Below are 19,213 nucleotides of genomic sequence, written 5' to 3'. Positions count from 1 at the left end.
CCACCCCCACCACCACCACCAATACCGGATATCTCTATATTTTTGCTCCATCTATACCGGATTTCGCTTCTCCCACCACCATTATAGGTTCTACTCTTCGAACCCCCCTCTTCAATACGCTATTTCACCATTCACCTCCTCTCGTATTCATAACCTACGTTCTACTTGTCTAAGAACCTGTCCTCATGGCTACTCAACTTGTCCCTGTTCACTCCATTTCTCCGAACACCCCCTCCCCACTGGTGCTCCCCTATATTTCTCACCCTCCCCCACATAAAAGCACCATCCGACGTGGCCGATGCAGCAGCACCCAGCAACCCCCCACCGCCCTACTGGCTTCTGTGCAGGTGGCACATACAAAGCACCAACTTACCGTGGCCGATACCACAGACCCCTCTGGCACCTGTGCAGGTGGCACGTAAAAAGCACCCACTATACACTCGCGGAGTGGTTGGCGTTAGGAAGGGCATCCAGCTGTAGAAACAAACTGCCAGATCAACTGGAGCCTGGGGCAGCCCCCTGGCTCCCCAGACCCCCGTCGAAACCGTCCAACCCGTGCTAGCGTGGAAAACGGACGTTAAACGATGATGATGATGATGATGCATACATACATAATACATTGTGTGTGAGTGTATATGTATATGTACTAAATGCTGGTCAAAAGCATTGGTTCATCTAATGTAGAAGATATCTGCCTGAGGTGTTGCACAGTGGAATTGAACCAGAGGCTACTGACTATAAAGTGAACTTCTGAACCACATGGCTGTGCTTGAACCTTGATGTATCTTTTTTTTTATATTAAGTATAAATATGTTTTTTTGTGTTTCTAAATCGCAGTCAATATTTTCTCCAGCTATATCCACACAGATAGGGATAGGATTGACTCCTAGATCCTTATTTCTAATACATCTGTGCAGGCAAAACAATAATAGACATGTTACTGAATTAGTAAAATAGAAATTGTTTACTTCCTTATAATAACACAAGAACAGTTGTTTTTAGTATTTAACCCCATAATAACTGATCCAGCAGAGCTTGGGTCAAAGGCATTCTAACCATGTACAGCTTATCTTTTTTCCTGGTACTGTGTATTTAGGATTACAGAATCCAATGTGCATTTCCTTTTTTAATTTGATAACATTGAAGGAACTTTGGCTGCTGTTTCTAACATATTGAATAACTATGTAAAGATTCTTTGGCTTAAAGAGAAAGATTACCATTATTTAGATAAATTTTATGGGTAAAAGTTTTGTAAAAATTTTTATGGCAATGGATTTAATGTGGAATAAATATTGAATCCAGAACAAAACAGTTGTAAAAAGTATCACAGCTTTGTAACGCTTAAGTGACACTTACAATGGAATACCACTTATATGTGGGTTGATGCTGCTGCTATACATACAAATAACTTAGAACACACTCAAAAGAAGGACATGCAAAATATAGTAACCTCTAGCTATACCTGTCTCCACACTATACCTATTCTACTGTTACTTCAATAGCCTCTGCTTTTGAGAACTAGTAAATTACATACTACTTCTACAGAGGACTACCTGAGACACATCTGTCATCACTTTTTTTTAATCTTGACACCCCCAAGTTCTTACTAAATACTGTTCCCAATCTTTTCTTTCCAGAATGTTACTTCTCTGGAATTCCTTTCTAGCATCTACAGACATAAACTTGGCCATGCACTTAATGAGATATACTGTCAATGTTTCAGTTTTAGTATTTTTTTAAATAACCAGGATTTCAAAGGGCTTTAGGGAAAGAAAAAAAGAAAAAGAAAAAACTTTCTGCATTATTAACCTGCCATTTAGAACATTACATAACAAATGGTTCTATTATAAAATTATGACACATGACTTAAATATATATATATATAACGGTGGTGCATCAGCATGGCCGCAGCTCTGAGCTGAAACTAGAAATATATATATATATATATATATATATATATATATATATAAACACTTTAAAACAAACTGTTTTGTACCATTGAACCAGGAGTGATCTCAGGCAGGTTGATGTTGGAATGGTTAAAGATGTTCAAACTGAAAAGTAACCATATCAATTATACCAGTTTTGGAAGGCTTGCTAAGGTTATTAAGAACTGCCTGTTCCTTTTGATTATCAAATCATTAAAAAGTATAGGAAATGCTTGGAAAAAAAATTTTTCGTTAATACAAAATAGTTCAAAATTTTTTTTTTGATAGAGCATATTTTATAAATTTAGTTAGAAATAAAATTATTTTAATTTTATTACCCACGAATATTGTTAGTTCATAAACTGCTGATGCAATTAGATAATAAACATATTTTTAAATGCACAAAGCATTTATGAGTTTTCCCATGTGCTTTGAGATAAGATTTTATGGAAGATCCATCATTTTCTTGCAAAGTAATTACATGGTTATACAAAAGATAGCAAACTAGCTTCTTATGTAGATAAATAACTTTCTGGTTTAACCCACTAAGGAGTTGCATGTTACCTACTGTTCTAATCTTAAACCCCTTTGCTGCAGCAAATTTATAAGACAATCTACAACAATCAAAACAAGACTAAAAGAAAAAACAGCTAAATAAACAAATTGTATAGTAATACTTTCATATATGAATAATATTGAAACCATTCTTGATATTTCTTATTGTTTTGGCAGTTTATTGTCTTTCATGCACTTATATGTTCATTAGTATTGTTTCAATTAACATTCTAGTTGATTGAACAGCAAATATTCAAATAAATGGAAAAATACAAAAAAGAGAAAATATCTGTTAATAATGTATGCATCTTCATGTGTGTGTGTGTGTGTGTGTGTGTGTATGTATATTGATTGAAAGTGGAAGTGTAGATAGAAGGAATAGGGAAAACTAAACTGGAATCAAATCCACATCTTTTGCTAGTAGCATATTACCAATTTGCTACTGGCTCTGATCTATTTCTCAGTTTAATTATAATCTTATATATATGAGATCTGAAAAGGCTACTCAGAAGACCTCCATGATGATGGAAAGATGATTTAGATGATTGAGTTAAACAATTTGGGCCAAGAGGGAAAAAAAGTTTGCAATCAAAAAAGAATTGGAAGTGCATTGTATAACAACATCTAACAGTCTGTTTGATATAGTGATGTGTGTGGGTGTATATATATATATTATATATATATATATATATATATATATATATATATGTATGGATCAAACAGTTTGATTCAAATTCCTTGGTACTTCGAGTTTCACGCGTGGTGTTTGTCTTCAGCCATTGGAATTAGAATGAGATGTCAATAGGAGAAAGTCACTGTTTATTACTGGGTGTTAGCCTGCAATTGGTTGAGAAAGGTCACGCAGTGTCTCAGTTTGATGTTGGCATTTCAGTGACAACAATTACTTGGAAAATGCCATACATATATATATCATTCAACCACGGTAGTGGTTGAATATATTCTTAAGTCCATCATTTCATCAATCTCAGCAGCTTCCAAGTTTCACCACTAATTCAGTTCTCAACTAAATTGCAAACTGTTAAGTTTTAAAGAGGGCACCTCCTCAGCTATACTTTCGCATAAATAGTTTGAGATTTGGTTGTCAGCATGTGTATATAATATTTTTTTGCGTAATAAGATAAAAAACCAAGGCTGTATAGATATTAGAGCATTTACAGATATCTATAAATGCTCTAATATCTATACAGCCTTGGTTTTTTATCTTATTACGCAAAAAATTCTTATATATATATATATATATATTATATGTTAAGAATGTTCTTCCTATAGTCTAGAATAGCTTACTACTATATATTAGATACTCTGCGTGTTACTGATGATTGAATTTTTGACCTTTATAATATCCTTAAGATGTAATGTAATATTGTGATAGCCATCATTTAGAATAGCTACTGTTAACTAAAGTTGATATTGTCCTCAAATAACAATAGATGAAAGATCTAACAATTTGTAGGAATAATAAACAATTTTCTTTTTTCACTTTTCTGATATTTTCAAACCATGAATTCTTAAAATTTTACTCCATCTAACAGTTAATCAAATTCATAATAAAAGCAAGAGAAGCTAGTATACTAATTTCATCTAGTACTCTTATCCCTCAAAACTATTATATCTTCTTTTTTTTAACTCTTTTCTAGTACAGCACCTTGAAGCATTTATTTAAAACTGAACTTTTAATATCTGTTTAAGTAAAGAAACATTTTTTTATCTTTTTGATTAGGAAACAATGTTTTGCTACTCCTGAAAGCCCTAAACATCATAAAAAACCTAGTTCTCGTTGTGATCAGAGATGTCCTGGAAATGCAATGCAGTATTGTGGCTCTCAGTCTTCAGATGCTCTTATCTTTTTACAAGTTTATTGTGAGTAACTTGGATACCTCCTAAATATTTCCCTGAAATCTTTTATCTTTTTAATGTTTCTAATCTATATGTATTTGTTGTTGCTTAGCCCCAAGCTAGCCATTACTGAGCAAATTTATAATCAAAGGTATCTGTAAGTATTGCACCTTTTTAGTTTTGACAAGGATAGTGTACCCTAGGCTACATTATTCAATACAGAGTATAAGTTGGAGGGAAAGTTGGCTGCAGTTTCTACCAAGTTGAGTGACCATGCTAAGGATCCCTTATTGGCTTGTTTTAATAGCTATTTTGAAATAGTATATCATCTTATTTTTTAATGTTTTATTATGAGAGAAAATGATTGAGGATCTAGCTTTCTCATTCACAAAATGAGACTCCCCTTAATTTTGCTCAGATCCCTTTCAATTTTGGTGTATCGATGTAACTCTGAATTTTGTTTACGATCAATTACAAAAAATCTCATAAATTAAAGAATCTAATGAATTAAAGTTGGAAAATTTGGGTAATTTTAGCCAATCAATAAGACAGTGTGGCATTAGCAAATTGTTACCATGACAATTGTTGTGTTCACAATTGTGGTTCACTTTTGTCTGTGCCACTGTTGTCTATGTTGATTTTTCACACTTGATTCTTCACACCTTGAGATTCTTTTCACCCACATGTTTTGTTTTAATTTTTTCTGTGTGTTAGTATATTACATGTTTTTCTGTGCTTCTGTGTGTTAGTATTTTTCTGTGCTTTTTCTGTGTGTTAGTATTCTTACATATTTTTCATTTCATATATTTTGGGACTCATTGACTCAGATAACTGGATTTATGATTTCACTAGGTTAATTCTATTCATAAAAATTTAAATTAGGAGTATTTCTTAAACCGTTAGCTTCACATTTCAACAGCTTTACTGAAATTTAGCCCATGTAACAGGAACTGAGAGGGATATTGTGGAACAGAGAAACTGTGGGTGATACAGATAATTTGACATTATTTTTGAATTCTTATTTTTGAAAACATAAGATACAGGTATTCTTTTCTTTGGAGACAAATTCTTTGTCGACCAGTGTTTTTCTTATTGTAGTTTACAAACCCAAGCATGAAAACGTTACTTAACTTTGGAGTTTTGGAGACAGACACCCCCTTTTCATGCACACACACACACACACACACACACATGCACAAATACATGACAGGTATACATAATACTGAAATATGCATAAAGTAAACACATGCAGACAAATATATTAATATAACAAATTTTTAAAATGACAAAAAAAAAATACAATCAATGAAGAGACAAAAGAAACAGTAAGATGATACATGTTGATTTTATTAGGTATTTCTGTTTATTTAGAAACCTATAATGAAATTAGGTATTTATGTTTATTTAGGAACCTACAATGAACAGGTCAGATGCTAAACTATAAATTTCACAGGGTACATCCTTAAAGTTGACACCGCTTACTAAATGCAAAAAATTTCTGTTTTGCTATTGGCTAAAAATACCCAGTTTTTGTGATTTTTAAACCTCTGTAACTTTTGTTTCCATCTTTTTTCTCCACAACATCATACCCTCAAGGAAATGAGACTGGAAAGCTACATTATTATAGCTGAATTTCAAATTTTATACTTCCTTTTAAAAAATGCATATTTTGTGGATGAAAAAAACTAGATCCATCATTGATTTTGCATCAGTTTTAGTTATTATTCTTTTCTTTAAATTGATTTCAGTTATTCATTATTGTAGCAGGATTGGTAAACAGAAGATAAACAATTTGTCCTTATTTTAATTCTAGTAATTTCAACTGCAGTTTCTCTGCAAGTTTCTCTCCAAATAGTTGCTCAACCAGGCCAGAAGTGAATTGGGCAATAATTTGTCACATTCACCACCAACTACTTGCAATTGTTTCTTATTTGAATATATTCTCTCTTATTCACATTCAGCTTCTAACCACTTTCTGAACACTCATTTGTGACATTGGATCAATCTTTCTGGTCAAAAGCAGTGTTCTGTATACACTACTGTCAGAAATTAATTAGCACCCTTGATTTGCTCTTCACTCAAGGTATGTGCTGTCACCTAGTGGCCATATCTCGAACTATTGCTTTGTTGCGAGTTCACTGTTGCGCAGAACGATGACGTAACTTTGTTTGCAGAGCGGTTTGATAGTCTACAGCCTAATGATGTTGACATAGCAGTGCAACAACAACTTGGAGTGCGGATGCAGACAAATCTTCCTTTGTTTAATAGATATAGGTAGCGCCTTGCAAGGACCGAAATCACACCGTACTAAGTTTTCTCATCGTGTAAGATGTTTTGAACAGCTTGTAGGTTAATTGATTTGTGTATTTGCAAGATTTTTTTTCCTCACAAATTCTCCTACACTCTGCTTCGTGACGTCACTTCTGGTTCACAAAACTTTCTGTTACACATCAAATAAAGTGAGAAATTCTGCTTTCTTTCTTTTTTGTTTAATGAATAATAACTCATAGTAGTTTTGTTATAGCATAACATTATTCAAATGAATAGTTTTAATGAAATGATACTGGTTTTTATCGTTCATTCCTAGATGGGCCCAAGACCTCGCATGACCTTGGAGAGACGGTACGAGGCTCTCTCGTGGCGTGGGAAGCTGTCGGAGGCTGCAATAGCCAGAAACTTGGTGTAGCCAGGCGCACAATTCAGTGCTTATTTAAGAAATACGAAAAAACCGGATCAGCAGCTGACAAAAAGGGTAGGGGAGAAGAGGCTGACGACCCAGCGGGAGGACCGGATGCTGATCCGAAAGTCGCTGAACAACCGAAGGGCAACGAGCCGGCAACTGGCGGAGGAGATGCAAAAGGTGACAGGGAAGCAGTTGTCTACAACCACCGTCAAGACCAGATTACTGGAAGCTGGTCTAAAATCCTGTAGGGCCGCCCGTAAGCCGCTCCTTACAGCCCAAAACCGGAAGAGGCGGCTGCTCTGGGCCCGTGCCCACAAGACATGGACCGTGCAGCAGTCGATTGGGTAGGGATTTGAATGTGCAGCAATACAGGAACCGACACGAGCTGTTTGGGGCACTTCTTGCTGCATGGAGGGCTATCCCTGCACAGTACCTGCAGGCGCTCATAGACAGCATGCCGACCCGCGTAGCAGCTGTCATTGCTGCCAAAGGAGGAGCAACAAGATATTGACTATTATGTGGTATGCTGGGATATGTTTTAATAAATTTTTGATTAAAAACGGGTTCGTTTCTGATAATAAGTTAATTAAATTAAGAAAATGTAAGAAAATGTAGAAATTTGAGAAGTGCTAATTAATTTCTGACGCAAGTGTATGTCCATATAATTCATGTCATGATTCTTCTTCAACTCCAGGTTACCCCTAGCAGCATGCTACAGTCACAGTCTTCTCCAAATCCTCTGGCAACCTCACTTAGGCTTTCCTTACCCTAGTAAGGACATCTGCCTTATTTTTCTCTTATTTTTCTTCACTTTGCAATACAGATAGCCCAATACATCTGAAGCATTGCCCCTTGAAAGATTGCACTGTTCTTAGATTGCTGTCTGATCTCACTCTTCCCCACTGTAGCCACTGTCACAATATTTTGTGCCTTGTAAGGTGGCGAGCACACTGGGTACAATGCTTAGCAGTATTTCATCTGTTGTTACATTCTGAGTTCAAATTTCACCAAGGTCAACTTTGCCTTTCATCCTTTCGGGGTTAATAAATCAAGTACCAGCTGCATACTGGAGTTGATCTAATCGACTGGCCTCCTCCCACAAAATTTTGGGCCTTGTGTCTAGTATAGAAAATAATATTTTGTGCCTTTGTTGTTAGCATTTTAGTGTTGGTCACTAAATCTCTCATAGCTATAGTCAATACTATTGTAGCTCTATTGAAAAGTAATCATAGAAATAAGTCACAAACACCAGCTTTACTGTCTTCTTCAGCCTTTCTGTGTATTCAACCAGTCCAGCTTATCTGACTTCATTGGCAAACACATTCACCAGTTCCTCAGCCTATCTTACTATTCCCTGTCTGCTGCAGGTCACAGATGCTCTTTCAATAAAAGCTTCCTTTAACCTGGCTTCTATTCTTCTTGCATCTAGCAAGGCTTCTTCATTCATTCAACACCATCCCCTCTAGATAATAAAACTTGTGAAATTGCTAACTCCCTGCAGTTTTGTGACCAAACTAACCATCTTCACCTGTATAACTACAATTCCCTCATCACTAAATGGTCTTATCACATTGCTAGAGATTTTCACTTTGTTTGACATGTTCACACAGTTATGAGCTGGAATAGCTTGTAGCAGGGATTAGGCAATTGGATGTAAAACAATTTATCCTTACTTTAACCACAGGAGAAAGAGACAGTAGGTTACACTGCAGAAAGGAAGTAGAAGGAAAGACTGCCTTGTGTGGAGATGTTTTTCCTTTTTCTCCCTTGCTCTTCACTCTCTCTCCTGGCACATTGGCGACACCTGCTTATGCCAAGAAAAGGAATAACAGCTACACACAGCTTGTCACCTCTGTTCCCCACTTTACTTGCTGTCTCAGCTCATAACATCACAATTATTTTACCTCTCTTCATGGGTACCTAGTACTTTTACTATTTGATATATTTACTTTCAAACAACTGGCTATTTATATAACTTTTCTAAACTGTCATCCACCCATTAAAACATCCCATCACCTGCAAGACTTTTATCCTGCTTTATCTTTAGTAATATAAGTGTTTCCAATAGCTGCTGGCAGTAACACTCTGATTGATTCATTTCAAATGTAAATAATTAATGGGAGAATTGCAAAGAATAATGATGAGAACATATAATATTAGAAAGAATAATTTTTTTTTATAGTTCAAGCAATTTCAATGGTGTTGATAATGTGGTTAATGTTGATGGTAGTTGAAGCCTGTATTTGCTGACAGATTCTTTTATACCAATGAAAGATTTCTCTATTCATAGAATAGACCATTTGAACAGTGTATTGTACACTAGAGGTTATAATCTAGTATCATAGAAAATTCTGGCTGATTAAGATGAGGGAAAAACATGAGAATAATGTTTATTAAATGTATATAAATCTAAGGTAAAATATAGTTTTGTAGACTAAGAAGGGTTAAAAAAGAACAAAAGCTAAAAAATATTATTTACTAAACTGAACATAGTATTATTGACATATTATGAGAATGAATTTGGAAAATTAAGGAAGCAAGTATAATTAATGTGTAGATAGAACAAAGGAAACTAACAATTTAGTTAAGGCTAATGAGCTGATACTAATAGAGACAGTTATCTTGGATAGGAAGGGCTATATTAATGTATATTCATATACTGCTCAATGGCATGGATATCAAGCATAATGGAGTAGCTGGTTAGATGATAAAGTTACTGGATTTACTATTCTTATTTGGTTTGTTTACAATCAATTTTTAAGAAAATAATATATTTACAAGGACAAAAATCTGAAAGCAAAATGTCTGAAACAAAAATTATTGATTTAACTAATTTTTAAATTTGAATGTCAATCATTAATTATATGTAACAAATTCCTATTTAGTAAACAGTATTTGATTAGTAAAATTCATCTGATTATACTATTCTTATTTGGTTTGTTTACAATCAATTTTTAAGAAAATAATATATTACAGGACACAAAAATCTGAAGCAAATGTCTGAAACAAAAATTATTGATTTAACTAATTTTTAAATTAAAAAATAGCTTAAATCATTTTGAATTCAATCAGTATTATTGTAACAAATTCCTATTTAGTAAACAGTATTTGATTAGTAAAATTCATCTTTTCATAAAATACAGAGAGCCAGATAGTGAGAAATTAAGATATATTAGAGTTAAGGTATGAGATGCATCTCTTAGATAATATTTTATTGTCTGTTGCTAGTAAATTACCCAGAAAGTTCTCGTACTTATTCATCAGGAAAATTGGACTGTTAACCTTATCTTTAGAAAATGTTATTACTCTTTAGAAATTAGGATTTCTAAATGAAATCTAATCTGTTACTATGTACTCACCTAGGAATAAAAACAAAACCACCATCAAAACATAGTATAGATGTAGATACTGCAAAAAAAATTAATTCATCTTTAAAAATGGGGTTAAATAGTTCAAAAACTTATAAAATTACTAACAATTCATTTCACATATTTAGACATTAAATTTAGTAGGTTTTATAAATCTAGACATTAAATTTAGTAGGTGATGTTTGTAAAAAATTCCTTAAGGAATTGAAATTTGTCCCTTAGAAAAAGATATTTAATTTATCTTAACCAGAGACACTATGAAATATATGTTGTGACAGAACAAGTGACCCATACAAGGACTAATAGTCTAATAGCTTTTCTACCTCACTTTTCTCTTCCCACTAAATGTCACATAAAATTTCTTATGTATCTAACTTTTTTTATCTCATAATGATGTTCATTAAAAAAAATTTAAATAATGCTAAGTGGGTGGAATAAAATTTGGATAAAACTGAAAATTGTCATGTTGTTATCGACATTATTATATGAATAGCAGAATAATTTAAGACTCCTAAATTTTCATAAACATCTTGTAAGCAAATCAAATTAAATTTGTTTTTGTTTTTCTAGTAGATAGATATTGTAAATAGTTTATAATAAATAAATGAATAAAATTTAATTGTAAGATAATTATAGTTTAATATGCTTTAGTAATATAGTTAGCTCATTGCTTTCTGCTGTAAAAGATGGGGAAACACATTTTAAATGATGATTAAATATCAGCTTTATTTCTTTAAATTCTTCTATACTGAAATATCTTATAATTCTCTTGTAAAAATTATGGCTTGCCTCATATATACTATGGAAAGACAGAAATAATTTTAAAAACTCAAATTTAGTTGTTGGAAACAACACCTAAGCTATCTGAGATATTGTTTGGAATGTGACAGAAGGGTTTCCAAGATCCTCTTTTTATGATGAAGAGGTTAATGTTAATAATAAATAGATTCAAGTGTGGAAATCAGTAGCATTAAAATCAGACTATAAAAATTTTTTTCTAATTTATTTATAATAATATGTTTTCTTCATTTTTAATTGGAAATAGTGATCAAAACCCCAAATCAGTTTTATTCTCCAAATGGTAAGAATTTCTCTAATTTTGTTGTTTATTATTATTAATTCCTTGTAGTAAGAATGTTTTACTACATATTCTTGGAAAAAAAACTGTTGCTGTTATTTTACATCAGTGATTTACCAAAATATCCTAATATGCTATTAATATTCTTGTTTTCTAATACTAACATAGTCTGATTAATGTATCATTTTTGTTGATCCAATTTCCCAACAAGACTAAATACATATGAATTATCATTATTCTAACATTCACTTTTCCATGCTTGCATGGGTCAGACAGTGTTTTATTGTAGCAGATACTCTATGGCTAGATGCCCTTCTTGTCAACAACCCTCACCTGTTTTCAAGTAAGAAAATATTTTTCCATGACCAGAAATGTTTCCCACAGAAAACTGGAAAAGAACAACATCACTTGTATGATGATGATTTTCATTTACAACCATTGTGTGATGTCTAGGCAAGAGTACACACATGCACGTACACACACACACACATACATGATGGGTTTCTTTCAGTTTCCATCTATCAAATCCACTCTTAAGGCTAACTCAACATGTTTTTTTCATTCTCTCTCTATTTATTTCCTCTTATTCCTTTCTGTCGAAGAGCATAGGCTTGAAACGTAAAAGTATTTTCTATTTTTCCTGAGCATCAAACTAATACACTTGTTTGTTGTTCCTACACCTGTCTTTGTCTTTCTATTAATATGAACTTTATATAAATAGTCACATCCTATACTGTATTTGTTCTTTAGTGATTATTGGCACACCTTGTAGCATTATGCAAATGACCTTTGTTAGTCATAAGTTGTATTTACATTTTTATAAGTAGGCTTCTGCAACTATCATTTGCAGTTTATGAGTGAAAGGTGAAAGATTCTTGATGGATTGTTAAATAACAATGAAATGGTCAGTCTGATCCTCATTTCAAGCTACCAAATAGACCTGTATGGGCCAATTTTATATTTATACTAAGTACATATGCATATTAGTTTATATATATATTTACATGGTCAGTAATAGTAATACTAAGGTGTTTCTTTCTTTAAATACACATGAGCTTAGATTAGTTATTCCAATTGAAAATTTCTCCCATAGGCACAAAGCCAAAATTTTGTTGAGAGAGCATAGTCAGTTATATCACTCTCACTACTTCACTGGTACTTATTTTTTGGACCCCAGAATGATGAAACCTAAAGTCATCTTTGGTAAAATAAAAAGCTGGAATAAATGCCTTGAAACTTTTCTTTGATACTCTAATGATTCAACCAGTCCAGACTAATGAAAGTATAATTATACTCAGTGCTCCAGTTGGCCATAATCTTAATGATTTCACTTATTTAAGGAACCAAATACGAGTGTAATTTGCTGTATAAAAGTATGCAGTCATGTGTAAAATTTAATACAAATACTATATCTATTCTGTGGAATTATATAGGTAGTCAAATTATCAGCCTTGCAAAGAAAAACAAAAACAAAAACAAAAGAAAAAAAAACAAAACATGATTCACATCCTTAACTAACCTTATTCAGACAGAAGACACCTAACTACGACTACCTCAACTCAACTAGTTATAAAATACTATGTGGGAGTCATTGGTGGCCAGTTCTTTAACTTTGTGCCAAGTTCAAATCTTACATTAGACCAAACTTACATGAAATGACTTCCTATGCAGTGGTTAAGGTGTTGCACTCATGACTGCGAGATTGTGGGTTCAATTTCCAGACCATGCGTTGCATTGTGTTCTTGAGCAAAGCACTTCATTTCACATTGCTCTGCACCCATTGCACCTGTACAAGTAATATTGATTTCATGGAGTGAGTGAGCTTATAGGTATACAAACATTTCATCACTATAAACAAATCATCTGTGTGGTTGTTTGGTAAAAATCTGTCGAACCCTCATATGCCATCTATCGACGGGAGAGTCCATCATGTGTGTGTGTGTGTGTGTATGTGTACACACACACTGAGAAAGGGAGAGAGTGACAGATGTTTTTAAAATGCTTGATGTTTTGAAAAGTTGGGATAATCACCACAACATCTTTCAATAATGGTGGTGGGTAGCAATGAAACACAAAAACAATATTCATTTGATACCTGGAATATTAAATTATGTTCATTTATTTTTATCACAGGAAATATTGTGTGGGAGAACATTAAGTAAAATGGTAAATAAAATTCAAGATAAAAAGTAATTTCTAGAGAAAATAGATGAGAAAGCTGGAAAGTAGATATCCATTTAAGTTATTGATATGCTTTCAAACTAACAAAAGGAAGAGTTGTAGCCTAAATCTATTAATTATTCTATTTACTTTGTTAAGATGCTAATTATGATTAAGTACAGAATATTTGTCATTGACAAAAGCATAAATGCTGTTAACTTCCTCAGAAGACAAATGCTTTTTACAGAAAGATCAGCTGGGCCTGTGAATAAAATAGAGTTTAATACCTAGAAGTTGAAGGCTGCAGCAAACAAAAAGAAGTAAACAGTTATAGAAATATAAAAGTTAACCTCTTTGAACAACAGATATTGCTGAATTATCCAGTATGACCTCTGATGACCTGTCCAACCAATACTGTTGTGAAGGTGGATGTAAAATGATGATGGACTTTACTTTTAAGACTGTGGTTCAAGGTACATTTGGCTGCTAAATCTAACAGTCAGGTGGTTGCATAGAGACTCCCTCTACAACATTCCCTGCACATATAGAAGACATGGTAAATAGATACTGCATTTAAATACAATAAGATCAATCATAATTGACCAATATAGAATCATCACTTACGTATGGAAACTATATTATTCCATCATGGTCTATATTAGTGTCTACCTGGGTAACCAGTCTCTTCTCAACAAATTACAAAGAACTTAGAACAGCACATTTTGCATTACCACTGGCTGCACACTGATCATACCTACAAATCACCTATACAATGAAACAAAAACATTTAAACTGAGATTACTTGGTCATGTCAGAGACAGTTTGTTGTTGCAGCAAGTTCCACCCTTCACACTCTCTGGCACAAAATGTATAACTATTACTTAACACCAGGACACCTTAAAATACAATTATGTTAAGAACACCCATTCTAGGCAACCATAAAAGTATGTACACACTAAAATACCTGTAGCATCAATAGTGCCATTATCTCTAAACACTTATAATAAATACAAAAGGACAAATGTTGTGCTCTAATTGAGTGTACCTTGCTGGCCTCCACTGTGGTCACACAAGATCTAATAGGTATACAATAACAAACTGGACAGTAGAGAAAATTTAATAGGCTCAACTTCTACACTTACCTCATCATCATCATCATCATCATCATCATCGTTTAATGTCTGTTTTCCATGTTGGCATGGGTTGAATGGTTTGAATGAAGTCTGGAAAGCCGATGGTTGCACTAGGCTCCAATCTGATCTGGTGATGTTTCTACAGCTGGATGCCCTTCCTAATGCCAACCACTCCATGAGTGTAGTGGGTCCTTTTAATGTGTCACTAGTACAAGAGCCAGTCAGGCATTGATCACATTTGGATAGTGCTTTTTACATGCCACTCCACACAATAAACTATAGCATGCTGGAGTGCATACTATGGTTTTCAAGGGACCTATAGATTATGTCCTGTCATTTGATCACTTACATGCCATAGGTTTTACCAGTTGATTCTATAGTGGATTGTCTGAAAAATGGCATACCAGAATATTAGTTGAGTAACTAGTGTTGCAGCCATAGCTATCCACACAAATAAACACCCCAGACTTGTACATAATAGATGACTATCCAAAACAAACTCAGACAATATAAAAAGGTTGTAGTATTCCAGTACAAAATACTTATATATAAGTTATATATAAAGAGACAACACAAATCACTAAACAAAAACTCAGAACGGATTACAGTATCAGTATTGTACCCCTAAAACACTTAGTACCAGAAAGAATTATTTCACTCACTACTATCTTCTCATCCTTATGCCTTCATTGCCAATTCCTCAGAAAGGCTGATAATAATCACAGTTTTACAAACAAAAACTTAACTGAACCAATGTTATACATAACCATCACTCTCTGATGTATATTCATAAAAATTTTTAGAAAAATTCATTCTTGTCATTATAAAACTCTTGTATTTCTTGTTTCAATTTGAAATATGATTTCAGAGAACAATATCCAGAGAACTGCACAATTAACAAATCTATACAGATGATGAATTTATTGGCAAAATCCCCCAACATACACTATTCTAACCACCATTAACATTAGCAAAGTATTTGACTATTGTTTGCTACCCACTCGTAAACAAAGTCATAAACTATGCATTAAGAAACAACAAATTTTGCCTTGCAAAATATTACTCAAGTTGCCAAGCCTATGTAGAGTATGACAATAACAAATCTAAAAGTAATTTCATTATACACCACAATGCTGTACCTCCTCACTTAATCTCTCTAACTTGGACTTACATCTTCCCACTACTAACAATTGTACACACAACTTAAATAGATGACCTTAGAATTACCTCCTCTCATAATTTTCTTGTGTGTAGCTACACAATAACTTCAGTTATTTTTCTCTTTCTTACCAGCAACACTGAAGAACATAGAATACAACAATCACTACACTTAACAACATGAACCAATAAGGATATGTGGTCATTTGACCTTCTAAAAGTAGCAGCAAAATCTCCCTCAAAACACACTGTACTGTATTAAAAATATAATACATTGGACAATGTAGTCTGAGGTATGCTAACATCTGAAAAACAGATGAGATGGTCATGGCTAGAATGTCTTTGGAGTCTGCTTGATAAGGGTTAACTCCTTTGTTTTGAAGGCAAACTTGACAAATACCTTAACTTGATAGTTTTTTTTTTATTATTTTGATGCAAAACTTGTGTTTAGATTGCTTTATGTTTTTATTTGTCTGCCAGTACTGTTTTACTTAGTAATGTTTGCATTTATTCAGTACATGTTATTTCAGGTGAAGCATATAAATGGGGAGAAATTATGCAAGAGTGTAGTTTCTCTAGTTTTATTGGAGTCAATTGATGAAAATGTTTGAACAGCTCTGTGTTAATATAAGAAAGAATCTTTTCAATGATTTGAGTCATCATCTATTGTTAACTACCAGATGCTGCTTGGATTGCTGTTATAAAGGAGGCATTAAAAAAAATTATCAGCGAAAATTAGGTTCAAATTCGCTTTAGTATTTACTTTTATTAAAAGCTTTTCTAAATGCTAACACTTGAATTTAAACCAGGTAATTTAAAAACTTGTTTTATGTTGTAACTGTTCAGAACAAAGAAGTAAAATTAAAACAAAGAATTAAAATATAAAAGTCATATATCATATACTTTTATGAGAGAAAGAGAGTACTTTAGCTTCAAAATCTGCCATTTGAGATATAGTGGTTTTTAATTTGCTATATATTTTAAGGAAACTATGAGCATGCAGAATGGTAGCAAATATCTCACAGTTTGTATTAAGACAGATGTCTTTGTGAAGCAATGTCTATTTCTCACATTAATTCTGAAATGTAATTTGACAGCCAGTAGATTTTTCCCTTCAGCCTCCTGTCATTTCACTATGCATAAAATCCATCAAATATATGGGAAAAAGTATGAGAAAGCATATTAAGGACTCTGAGTGCAGTTAAAGTATTCTTTTAATGTTACTCTAGTGAAAGAAAGAAATTTATTTGCATCTTTAGTTTCAGATGGGTCCAGGTATGGTGCTGAAATGCTTTTGTATAAATTAATTGCCTAAGCATTTGTATCACAGTAAGAAACCTGTGTAACCCACATGAGTATGTAACAAAAGCAAAAGAAAATTTGTTGATCTTTCATGTTTGTAATTGAAAATCTGTACATATTTTCTAGGAACTTATATTGGCTGCTTTGAGGGAAGAATTGGTGCTCTGCAACAGATGAAAAAAATATTAAAAAGTCGATTTGTCAGTATTGATATTTGTCTAAAAGCTTGCTATTTCAGAGGATTTCAGTTTGCTGCTTTGGAAAATGGGTAAGATTATCTCTTCTGTACAGATTTTTATATCATTTTTCTGTCAAAATAAGAAATTAACTTTAAACATAAAGCAAAAAACAACAACAACAAACAAATAAAGTATGTCAATTAGATGCACAAATAAAAGGAATAGGATGATATGTAATAAAATTATTGAAAAAAAATACTTGTTGTAAATAGAATATATTAAGTTATGTTTTGGCTTCATAATTGTCTAACTGCATAATCTGGATGACAGGGATTTTAGAGCTGGAAACTCTTGTTATTGTCAACTGTTAAAATAAAATTTCTTAAATGTTCTGTGTGGTATCTGATGGATATAGCACTGTTAAACCTTTCAAAAGTGGTTCTATAGTCCCTTCTGAAATTTAACTTTATTTAAGAGAGAAAAAGATTACTAAAGATATGTAATAATTTTTTTGTAATTTCCCTGAGATGTGTATTTCAAAGGTTCCACAAGAATTAAAACTTTGGGAAATGCTGCTCCAAACTGTTTGAAATTTCTTTATCCAAGGAAATGAGTGAAAACAACTGCATATTTTGCTTTTATGACTCTTCTCTCATTTCTTCTGTTATGAAAACATTAGTCTATAATTAAAACACCTCAGTTTCTTTATCTCAAAAGGTGAGTCACTTCCTATATCACAAATAATTCTTAAGTTTAGAATGTATGAAGAGAATGTTATTTTTAGAATCACTCATTCATCCCTTTCAATTTAATTTAATAAAAGTGGATTCGAGAGTATTGAATTGTCTGTGTAATTGAACATAATTTGAAGCAATGCATGCTAGATTACAGCAATAAGCAGCAAAGGAAAGCGAAACAATGACACACACTCTCTTCTCTCTCCATTCCTCCAATTTTTATCCATACTGCCAATTTGAAAAATTGTCTTCAAAGTACACACTGCAAATAAATATTAGCTTGGCTTTTAATAGAAAAATTATATTCTTAACATTTGGAAATTTTTACTTCCTATTCAAAGAAGCTCTTTAGTACTGAGCAGCTGCTAAACCACTGCAAAACTGAAACTTTCCACACTCTAGATTAGACTCCTGCGCAGAGTTTTTAAGTTGTTATTGTCAAGTATTTTGTTGATTACCAAAAGCTGCTTTATTGATAACCTTTGACCTCTAAATCAATATCAAACAATATTCTTTACTCTTTGTTCCAACAACAGTCTCTACACAAGAACTGTATTTAAACCCATCTCCTCTAAAAGTATACCCATCTTTTCATATGTAATTCTCTTCTTTCTCTTCTTTATGTATGTGTTTTCCCTATAGTGACTGAATATAACAAAGAAATAATGGATAAAGACACAAACTTAGCAATCGCAAAGTAACACACAACTTTCTATTTAAAAAAACAGCAACAAAAAAAACAACCTTTTCTTAAATTCCTATATTACTAGGCTGTTATATGAAAAACATAACTAGATAAATGTACATGTGGAGCTTTACCTCCAAAAAATATATTTCCTCAATATGTGTTTTAAACAGCGTTATTTGCAAACAGTCTTGTAGAATGTAACTCATACACCTATTTATATATATATATATGTGTGTGTGTGTGTATACCTGTAAATATATGCGTGTATTGAGATAGTCAATGTCTGTGATAGAATACTTAAGCTTAGACTAGTGCTGCAACATGGAATAGCAACCATTATCTTGGCCTATGCTCCTCAGCCAGGGCTGGCTGATGAACAGAAAGACT

General features: G+C 32.9%; 1 protein-coding gene across 1 annotated transcript in view; it reads left to right on the top strand.

Moving 5' to 3' along the window:
* The window catches only part of LOC118762590, a 149,229-nt gene that overhangs the window by 94,053 nt on the left and 35,963 nt on the right, over positions 1–19,213 (top strand). The window contains exons 11-13 of the mRNA XM_036501370.1: positions 4,225–4,364; positions 11,437–11,472; positions 17,349–17,490. Coding sequence (XP_036357263.1) covers positions 4,225–4,364; positions 11,437–11,472; positions 17,349–17,490 — 318 coding nt within the window. The remainder of the gene's footprint in view (positions 1–4,224; positions 4,365–11,436; positions 11,473–17,348; positions 17,491–19,213) is intronic.

The sequence above is a fragment of the Octopus sinensis genome, linkage group LG3, assembly GCF_006345805.1.
Source record: "Octopus sinensis linkage group LG3, ASM634580v1, whole genome shotgun sequence".
Classification (NCBI taxonomy): Eukaryota; Metazoa; Mollusca; class Cephalopoda; order Octopoda; family Octopodidae; genus Octopus; species Octopus sinensis.
The sequence above is the reverse complement of the archived record's forward strand: the minus strand, read 5'-3'. Positions and strand labels throughout refer to the sequence as shown.